The sequence below is a fragment of the Gorilla gorilla genome, chromosome 13 (assembly GCF_029281585.2).
Source record: "Gorilla gorilla gorilla isolate KB3781 chromosome 13, NHGRI_mGorGor1-v2.1_pri, whole genome shotgun sequence".
In the NCBI taxonomy this organism is placed as follows: domain Eukaryota; kingdom Metazoa; phylum Chordata; class Mammalia; order Primates; family Hominidae; genus Gorilla; species Gorilla gorilla.
Genome location: NC_073237.2, coordinates 109,680,535 through 109,691,425, shown reverse-complemented (window position 1 = coordinate 109,691,425; position 10,891 = coordinate 109,680,535). Strand labels below are relative to the sequence as shown.

At 42.4% G+C, this 10,891-nt stretch overlaps 1 protein-coding gene across 4 annotated transcripts in view; it reads left to right on the top strand.

Annotated features, from left to right (window-relative positions):
- The first annotated feature begins 321 nt into the window (after window positions 1–321).
- WDR31 (WD repeat domain 31) overlaps window positions 322–10,891 on the top strand; it is a 30,777-nt gene continuing 20,207 nt past the window's right edge. Inside the window, exons 1-4 of one of the 4 annotated variants that reach the window (XM_031014826.3) lie at window positions 322–435; window positions 4,215–4,367; window positions 8,281–8,424; window positions 9,218–9,347. In XM_031014826.3, coding sequence (XP_030870686.3) covers window positions 8,309–8,424; window positions 9,218–9,347 — 246 coding nt within the window. In that variant the 5' untranslated portion in view covers window positions 322–435; window positions 4,215–4,367; window positions 8,281–8,308. Of the gene's footprint in view, window positions 436–4,214; window positions 4,368–8,280; window positions 8,425–9,214; window positions 9,348–10,891 lie in introns of those variants that run through there. The other 3 variants (XM_019034195.4, XM_063697003.1, XM_055350433.2) reach the window with 3 other exon arrangements.

Here is a 10,891-nt window from a genome sequence, read left to right as displayed (position 1 = left end):
GGGAGTGTCCAAAGGAGGAATTTCTAGTCGAAATCAGGGAAACTCCAAAGAAATACGGCAAAACGTATATCTGAGCGACCAATAATCTAAAAGATGACCTTTATTAAGTGCTTTCTCCATAGCTATTACAAAGGTACCCGTTTTCCTTGGATTGTCTAGATTCTTCTGGCAGCGGAGTCCTGGGCACAAGCGTCCTCTTCTCTGGACCTCATCACGAAGAGAGTAGCGCCGGGCGCTCAGTTCCCGTCCCAGCTTTAGGCGAACGGAACTGCGGTTCGGCGGCCTGCGAGGGTGCCCGGAGGCTTTTCTACAGCACTCCCGCCCTAGCAACGTGCGCCTGCTGCTAGGGGCGGAGGTGCGGGAGGGTTCGGAGGCTGCTCACACCCCCAGGCTCCGCGTTCCCGCCGGCCCCAGCTCCAGCCCCGCAGCCCACCGGTGGGTACTGAGCCTGAGGTGGGAGAAAGGGGCGTAGCGGCAGACTAGGAGCGGGCAACCCTCGCCCTTTGGTCGAAGCGGAGAGCGGTTATGAGGGCCAACCTTGGGCTGGGTGGCGCTAGGTTCCCATCTTCGGGGACTCTTCTCCCCGCTTTCCACATACACATAAAAAATAAGCTTTAGGCCGGGCGCGGTGGCTCACGCCTGGAATCCTAGCACTGTGGGAGGCCGAGGCGGGTGGATTGCCTGAGCTCAGGAGTTCGAGACCAGCCTGGGCAACACGGTGAAACCCTGTCTCTACTAAAATACAAAAAAATTAGCCGGGAGTGGTGCCGTGCGCCTGTAGTCCCAGCTACTTGGGAAGCTGAAGCAGGAGAACTGCTAGAACCCGGGAGGCGGAGGTTGCAGTGAGCCGAGATCGCACCACTGCACTCCAGCCTGGGTGACAGAGCGAGACTCGAGACTCCGTCTCTTAAAAACAAAAACAAAAACAAATTAAGCTTTAGTTGTTCATATAATGGGCAGGGAGAGGAGCATTTGCCATCTGAAGCGACAGAAAGGAAAAACTGCACACAAGTCGTCCCCAAAATTTGAGGCAACCGTGAGAGTGGTGGCCTAGAACTGGCTCCCTGTGTGACTCTAGGCAAGACCCTCTTATTCCCTGGGCCTCGGTTTCCCCTATCTGTACCATTAGAGGGTCGAACCAGACCAGCTTCCAGGTGTTTCTACTCATACTTTTCTTTCTTTGAGCATTATTTTGGCGACTAAAGATGCCTTGGTCTCCCAGAGTGTAAGACAGAAGTGTGCAGAGGGAGATTTGGGGAGATGGAGGGAGATAAGATATCAGCATTTGCATTAACGGGACCAGGGAAATAAGGTCCAGTCCACCCAGCTCTGCCCCTGTGACCTTCAGCAAGTCACAGCCCTCTGAGTCCCAGTTTCTTCATGGAATAGAACAGTTGGATAGGTACTGGTGTATATCAAGGAATATTGCACTGGAGAGTTAAAAGAGAATTCTCTGCTTTCTGTTTAGGGTGGTTTAGAGTGACTACTGGATATCCCAAGGCTTTTGGAAAGCAGATTGGAATAGAAAGAAGTGATGGGATTCAGACTGAGGCCTGGTTCCAACTGGAACCAACAGGGACATCCAGAGCCATAATTGAATCTGTAGATTTTCCCATGTCCTCTCCAGCCTTTCTGGGTCTGGAGCCTGGGATGAAACAGGGTGACTGCTCTCTAAGGGATATGTTGTTGGGCAGGTTAAAAGGGCGCTTATGTTGTTGGGTCCTTAAAAAGTGTACCACTGGGCCGGGCACGGTGGCTCACACCTGTAATCCCAGCATTTTGGGAGGCCAAGGCGGGCGGATCAACTGAGATCGGGAGTTCGAGACCAGCCTGACTAATATGGAGAAATCCTGTCTCTACTAAAAACACAAAATTAGCTGGGCGTGGTGGCAGGCGCCTGTAATCCCAGCTACTCAGGAAGCTGAGGCTGGAGAATCGCTTGAACCTGGGAGGTGGAGGTTGTGGTGAGCTGAGATGGTGCCATTGCACTCCAGCCTGGGCAACAAGAGAGAAACTCCATCTCAGAAAAAAAAAAAAAAAAAAATAGCGTACCACCAAGCCAACTCTTCATCTTAGTATTCCATTCACTCATTCAACAGGTATTTATTTGCCTTGCGTTCATTCTCCTAGGCTAAGGTCAAATCATAGATACAAAAATGAACCAGAAATTATACCTCCTCTCAAGTATATTACATGTTCCTAATAAAAATAGTGGAAGATAACTTAGTAGTACTTTTATTTCTTAGTCTACTCATGATAAATTACAACAACATAGGCATAACCCAAATTCATATACTTTGTTCTTGAGACTTTTTAATTGCCTTGCTATGTAACATAATGAATTCTTAGCTTTATTGGGTCCAATCACTCTGATCAGAGGCCATAATTTGCTTCAGCTTTAATATCCTCTAGATTCATATATCCGTTTGTATGTGTTCTCTGTGTATATTTGTGCATTAATATTTGTGCATTATGAACAGTATTAACAAGGGTGAAAATGCTGCTTCCAGTATGATCACTGTTAATCTTGCAATCATGCTAGTAACCATAATTTATTGTTAACAACTTGCCAGATTGAACCAAAAGCTTTATATGCACCAGCTTTTGTAGAGATGCAGTATAATATGCTGGTCAAGAACAGGGCTTCTGGAGTTGGACTGCCTGGATTCAAGTTTCAGCTCTGCCACTTATTTGCAGTATAAACTTGAGCAAACTATTTGATACCTCTGTGCCTCACTTTTCACATCTGCAAAATGGCCATACAGGTTGAGTATCCCTTATCTGAAATGTTTGGGACCAGAAGTGTTTCAAATTTCAGATTTTAGAATATTTGCATTATATACTTAAGGGTTGAGCATCCCTAATGGAAAACCTGAAATCCAAAATGCTCCAATGTGGCTGGGCACGGTGGCTCATGCCTGTAATCCCAGCACTTTGGGAAGCCTAGGTGGACAGATCACTTGAAGTCAGGAGTTTGAGACCAGCCTGGCCAACATGGTGAAACCCCGTCTCTACTAAAAATACAAAACTTAGCTGGGCATGGTGGCACACACCTGTAATCGCAGCTACTCAGGAGGCTGAGGCAGGAGAATTGCTTGAACCTGGGAGGTGGAGGTTGCAGTGAGCCCAGGTTGCGCCACTACACTCCAGTCTGGGCAATATAGTAAGATTCTGTCTAAAAAAAAAAAAATCCAAAATGCTCCAATGAATATTTCCTTCGAATGTCATGTCAGTGCTCAAAAAGTTTTAGATTTTGGAGCATTTTGGATTTTGGATTTTTGGATTAGATGCTCAACCTGTAGTAACAGTATCTCAGAGGCTTGTGGAATAGATAAAATGAGTTAATAAATATAAAACATAGAGCAGTTCCTGGTACATTTTAAGTGCTATTTTTAATCTTCACAGAAGTCAATGATAGAGTTATTATCCTATTTTACACATAGGAAAGTGAGACTTAGAGAGGTTCAGCAACTTGCCCAAGGCCACAGTTGAGCTATAATTCACAACTAGTCCTATCTAATGCAGACACTAATGCATTTAATGAAATGTTGTTCTGACTATTCTGTGCTGCCCTTAATTCTCAGAATAAGCTGCACTGTCAATCAATATTTAGAATTTAATTGAATTCTTAAAATTGAGTTATTAAAATGCAATAAAGCTGTTTATTCTTTGTAGACATTTATAATGGAAATTCTGGACTAGAAGTCAAGAGATTTACTTAGTTATAATTTTGAGCAAATAATATTTCTATCCTTATTCTGCAGATCTTTCAATAAATGGTCTTAGTTATAATTTTGAGCAAATAATATTTCTACCCTTACTCTGCAGATCTTGAAATAAATAAATGGTTTATATATGGTGATTTTGAAAAGCTCTCCCATCTCAAATTCTAGGAGAATTATTTAAAACAGGAGAAATTGCCTTTTTCACAAAAGCAGTAAACTCTGAATTAAGCAGTCAACTCAAGATTTTTGATGAATAGAAGTACTATGTTATGAGCAAAATCAAAATGTTTAACAATGTATTTAAATATATTTTGCATATTTAAAAATAGATATATAATTAACACTATAGTATACTTTCCTGAATTGTGGAAATGTGAGAGAGATAATCTTGGAATTTTGTAAAATATTTCTTTCTTTCTGAGGGAAAACTACACCTAACCATCTCTTTAATAAACAAGGTCTTTATTTACCTTGTAAATCTCTTTTCAGTGCAAACATGCTTAGACAGAGAAGAGATTAACTTCAGTGGCTTCCCACTAATTACAGAGATTAAGAAGTGGCTGCCTGAACTATTTTCCAAAGGATACACATTACAAATTATTGAATAGGGCAGCTCACCAAGAAGTTCCTATTGGTTTGGGGGTAAGTAATTCTAAAAGTTATCTTTTCCTTAGAACGTCCCATGAATATGGTTTACTTGGGAAGTATGGCTCTCTGACTATACCAATCAGTTTTGAGCAGAGCTAATCCATTTATAGCATCTACAATTTCCAGTGACCTAGATCTATGAATGGCATCTGTCATTAGTTTGATGACAATGTTGAAAAATAGGTTAGGCTGGCAGATAAGAAGCCCTGCACCCTCTATCTGTAAACAATACGACATCCCAAACTTTTTGAAAACTATCCTGAATTTTGCCTCTCAGCACATCTTGTGGCCTCTTATAGAAAATCCTGGAATATCTGAAGTGGAAGGGACCTTAGATTTGCCACTTCACAAGTATTTTTGTTGTACAGTACTGTGCAAGCCACTTGGGGTACAAAGATGAATAATGAGAGGCCTTCTCTCATTATACACATAGTCTACTAAAAATCATTTCGTATAGTGTCCTAATTTTCTAGCTGGGGAGGCTGAGGCCAGAGTGGGGAATGGAGCTACTCAAGGACACATAATGGGATGAGGCAGGGCTGGGGTAGATCCTAGTCCTCTTGATGCCACTCACATTGTTTCCATTGCATTGTGCTTTTCTGTATTGGTTACCTATTCTCGTCAGGAGGTCAATTCTAGCAGCTTCTCAGAATGTAGGCTGAAATTCTTCTGGAAAGCTCCATTTTTTTAATGCTAATGGTATGAATGAGAATTTTAAGTTGGTGCGTTTTAGCTGCTGTTCTCTTCTGTAAACAGTTCTTCCTGTAGACAGTTCTTCCTAGAATTAGGTTGGTCATGCCCATAAGAAACTTATTTCCTAGAACTTTTAGGCAGAACCTCAGAAGAAATGGGGACTGGGTGCTCCCACTGCCCCCCATACTTCCCTCAGCTATCTGATATCACAGCCAGTCGCAGGGGACACATGACATGGAGTAGTTGAGACTGGTCCTTCGTTAGGTTCCTTCGGTCCCAGCAAATGTTCATGCTGGTCACATCTTCAGGTTTCTCTTTTTTTCAGTTTCACCAGCAACTGGTATAGGACCTACCCAAATAAGGTGCTTAGGAGGTGTTCCCTGAATGAGTGGAGGAGCACCTTTGAATGCATAATTCATTCTCTTTCTTTTCAGTTCTAGCCTCGTTAGTTGAGGGGGATGATACAAGTAAATCTGGAATATGTTTCATTATTCTTTTAATTCTAATATATAATCCAATATTAACATTATTTAAATTCTAAGTCACTGGCTCTCAAACTTTTTGGTCTCAGAACTTCTTTTCACTCCTCAAAATTAAGAACCCCCAAAGAGGTTTTGTTTATGTAGGTTATAGATTGGATTTGAATCCTGCTCTGCTACCATCATTTGACATTAAAACTGAGATTGAATGCCACATGCAGGGTTTGTTAAATTTAAAAATAAATAAATGAGGCCAGGTGCGGTGGCTCACGCCTGTAATCCTAGCACTTTGGGAAGTCGAGGTGGGTGGATCACCTGAGGTCAGGGATTTGAGACTAGCCTTGCCAAAAAATGGTGAAACCCTGTCTCTGCTAAAAATACAAAAAAAAAAAAAAAAAAGCCTGATGTAGTGGCTCATGCCTGTAGTCCCAGCTACTCGGGAGGCTGAGACAGGAGAATCGCTTGAACCCAGGAGACAGAGGTTGCAGTGGGCTGAGATCACGCCATTGCACTCCAGCCTGGGTGACAAGAGTGAAACTCCATCTCAAAAAAATAAATAAAATAAATAAGTAAATTAATTAATTTTAAGAAACAAATTTTAAAGACATTTACTTATTAATTTTGAAATAGCAATAAACCTATTGTATATTAACATAAAACATCATTTTATGAAAAATAAATATACTTTCCAAAACCAAAATATTTAATTAGAAGAAATGGTATCGCTTTATGTTTTTGCAAATTTCTAATGTTTGCCTTAAAAAGGGACAATTGGACTCTGATATCTGCTTCTGCATTCAGTCTATTATAATCTATTGTTTATGTTGAGGTATTAAAAGAAAAGAAGGCCCCACTTTGGGAGGCCAAGGCACATGGATTGCTTGAGCCCAGGAGTTGGCGAAACCCCGTCTCTACAAAAAACACAAAAAAATTAGCTGGGCATGATGGTGCAAGCCTGTAGTCCCAGCTCCCTGGGAGGCTGAGGTGGGAGGATCACCTAAGCCTGGGAGGTTGAGGGTACAGTGAGATCACACCACTGTACTCCAGCCTGGGTGATAGAGTGAGACCCTGTCTCAAAAAAAAAAAGAAAGGAGAAGGAGAAGGAAAAAGGAAGAAAGAAGGAGGAGGAGAAGGAAGAAGGAAGAAGGAGGAGAGAAAAGGAGAGGAAGGAAGGGAGGGAGGGAGCAAAGGGCCTCACTGAGAGATGTGGTTGGAAAACGGAAGTCCTCCCAAACTCCCTGAAAGGCTCTCAGGAATCCCCCATGTTCCATGGATCACACTTTAAGAACTGCTAGTCTAGGTCATTACCTACATTGTCTCATTTAGTGGCATTATTTCTAGCATCTCAGAACATCTATTTCATGATTTTGGCACACTGAGAGGTGCCATAGTGAAATTATTAAAAAAAAAAAAAATCCAACAACCAAGGAAGGTTATAACCTTTTAGAATAACTGAGGCTTTTCTTTTTCAAGAAGCTTCAGTAGTGTAAATTATTTTTTATTTTTGATTACATCTTCTTAGTATTTATTTTATTGTGGCAGAGTGCACATAACATAAAATTTATGATTAGTGACATTTAGTATATAGAGACATTGTTGTGCAACCATCATCACTATCTAGTTCTAGAACATTTTCATCACTCCAAAAGGAAACTCTGCCTCTTAGTTTGTTTGTGTTGCTATAAAAAAATAACTGAGGCTAAGTAGTTTATAAAGAAAAGCAGTTTATTTGGCTCACGGTTCTGCAGGCTGTGTAAAAAGTGTGACGCAGGCTTCTGTTTCTGGTGAGGGCTCAGGAAGCTTCCACCGTGGCAGTAGGCAAAGGAGAGCAGGCATCCCTTGGCAAGAGAGGAAGGAACCAGTTGAGGAGGGAGGTGCCAGGCTTTTTTAAAACAATTCGTTCTTGTGGGAACTAATAGAGTGAGAACTCACTAATTACCAGGGAGATGTCACCAAGTATTCATGAGGGATCTGGTCACATGACCGAAACACCTCCAACTAAGCCCTACCTCCAACATTGGGGATCAAATTTCAACATGAGATTTGGAGGGGACACATATCCAAACTATATCTAGCCTATTAAGATACTCTGTATTACATTCTATCTGTATCTATTAAGTAGTCACTCCCCAGTCTCTTCCTTATTCCAGCTCTTGGCAACCACTAATCTGCTTTTTGTCTCTATAGATTTGCCAACTATGGATATTTCACATACATAGAATATGAACTGTTTAGCCTTTCGTATCTGGCTTCTTTTGCTTAGCATGATGTTCTCAAGATTCGCCCATGTTGTAGTATGTACGAGTACTTCATTCCTTTTAATGGCCGAGTAATATTTCATTGTGTGGATTGACCACATGATGTTTCTCCACTCATCTGCTGATGAGTATTTGAGTTGTTTTCACTTTTTGGCTGCTGTGAACAGTGCTGCTATGAACATTTGTGCACAAATTTTTGTTTGAACATCTGTTTCTGTGTTTTTGGCCTTAAACCCAGGATTAGAATGGCTGGACCATATGGCAATTCTGTGTTTTACTTATTACAGGACTTCTTAGTCTTTTTTAAAATCAGTTTTGTTTTTGTGTATCTGCAACCTCAGGGCCGTAAGTGTGAAGCAGGGTGAGGAGGAAAAGCAAAAGCATACAATTAATTAGTCTAAAAAAGGATTTATTTTCAACATCATACTATTGTGCCTAACAAAATTAACAATATGTATTCTTCTTTTTATTAAACAGGGAACACAACTTCCAGCAGCCACAAGGGATGCTGCTACTTAGGTGCCAACTGAAACAAGCTCCTCCACAGAAGGTTTCGTGTAGGTTTTGTGTCGTGATGGGGAAACAGCAAAGCAAACTCAAACACAGCACTTATAAATACGGGTACTGCAATCCTCCCCTGGGAGCCCAGGTTTTATCATGCCCCATTAAAACTCTCCACTAAAGAAAGAGAAGGCCCAGGGCGAATGTTGATGGCCTTCCCTGAATAGTTGGCCTTCCCTGAATAGTTTAGTGTGTTTTCTTTTGGATAAGAAACAGTCAGGGCTGGGTGTGCTGTCTCACACCTGTAATCCCAGCGCTTTGGGAGCCCGAGGGGGACAGATTGCTTGAGCTCAGTAGTTTGAGACCAGCCTTGGCAACATGGCGAAACCCCATCTCTACAAAAAATACAAAAATTAGCTGGGCATAATGTCATGAGCCTGTAGTCCCAGCTACTTGGGAGGCTGAGGTGAGAGGATTGCTTGAGCCCAGGAAGTCAAGGCTGCAGTGAGCCATGTGCGCCACTGCACTCCAGTCTGGGCAACAGAGTGAGACTCTGTCTCAAGAGAAAGAAACAGTCAAGTTTATTAGCTAGTGTCTGCACCCATACACAGAGGGGCCCTAAATCTTCAGGATTAATTGCTAGTGTGAGCAAAGAAAGACTCCTGGCTTCTTGGCTTCAGGATCCCCCTTTATCAGATTCCAATCCTTCAGTCATTCTGCACATTTTCAGAGTAAATAATACCATTGCTGACAATGTAAATGGGTCTCCCTTCTCTTCTCCTTTTTAAATATTTCTCCTTAGTCTGGCCTGAATTGCCTTCTTAACCCACATTCTTCTCCCTACCCCACCCCACCCCACCCCCATCCACTCCCATGCCATTGGGTCTCTCATTTTCTATACTCTTTTTAGCAGGCCTGATGAAATTATAGAAGAGAGAATTCAAACTAAAGCTTTTCAAGAGTATAGCCCAGCTCACATGGATACCGTCTCTGTCGTGGCTGCTTTGAACTCAGACCTTTGTGTCTCTGGAGGGAAAGATAAGGTGGGGTTTGCAGTGTTTCCCGGGAAATGAACTTTATTGCAGGGAAAGGAAGATATTTTGAAAGGAAGTCTAGGATTTGCATTTCTGGAGCAGGGTTGATAAGTGTAAAAATATGGGCTTTAGAGTTAGAAAGACTGGATTTAAATCCCTGCTTGGCCACTTCCCATTCGTTTGGACAAGTCTTTAAATTTTTTTGAGCTTCAGTCTTATCTGTTAAGTGGGAATAATAATGCCACCTCACAGGTGGTTATTAAAGATTAAATCAAAGAACGTAGGTGAGATCCTTAACACTATGCCTGACCACCCACATGCTTTCTATAAATGGCAAAGATTATACTTACCGCCAATCCCATGTTACACCTACATGGAGACACAGGAGTTAATTGTCAGCAAAAGGAACTGTCTAATCTCTTCTTTTATGCTCTCTACACTGGTATGCATCATGATTCCTCCCTGTGTTTTTGTCCTCCTTCCTCCCATTCTCACATTTCTCTCCTTCTTATTTGGATCTATCATAGCCCTCACAGCTGGGATACTGGTAGTACAACTGCTAATTCTTTTTGTAGTGAATAATACTAACAATGGGCCGGGTGTGGTGGCTCACACCTATAGTTCCAGCACTTTGGGAGGCAAAGGCAGGCGGATCACTTGAGGACAGGAGCTGAAGATCAGCCTGGACAACATGGCAAAACCCCATCTCTACTAAAAATACAAAAATTAGCTGGGCATGGTGGTGCTTGCCTGTAATCCCAGCTACTTGGGAGGCTGAGGCTCAAGAATTGCTAGAACCTGGGAGGTGGAGGTTGCAGTAAGCCGAGATCGGGCCACTGTCCTCCAGCCTGGGTGACAGAGCGAGACTCTGTCTCAAAAAATAATAATAATAATGTCTCTCATTTTCAATAGCCTTTTAGAATCTTCAAATTCCATTTGCATACTGTATTCCACTGGTTCTAAGATGCATGTTTTCATATTTTATTTTATTTTTATTATATTATTATTATTTGAGACAGAGTTTTGCTCTTGTTGCCCAGGCTGGAGTGCAATGGCGCCATCTCGGCTCACCGCAACCTCCGCCTCCTGGGTTCAAGCGATTCTCCAGCGTCAGCTTCCCAAGTAGCTGGGATTAACAGGCATGTGCCACCACACTCGGCTAATTTTGTATTTTTCTTTTTTTAGTAGAGATGGGGTTTCCCCATGTTGGTCAGGCTGCTCTCGAACTCCCGACCTCAGGTGATCCGCCCGCCTCAGCCTCCCAAAATGCTGGGATCACAGGCATGTGCCACTGTGCCTGGCCCTGTTTTCACTTTTCACATTTTAACATTTCTGAAATCAGGATGCATCGAAGTATCATAGTTTAATTGGCAGTATTTTGTCTTAAAATCTAGGCCAGGCAGGGTGGCTCACTGCAATCTCCACCTCCCAGGTTCAAGCAATTCTCCTGCCTCAGCCTCCTTAGTAGCTGGGATTACAGGCACATGCCACCACATCTGGCTTATTTTGTATTTTTAGTAGAGATGGGGTTTCTCCATGTTGGTCAGTCTGGT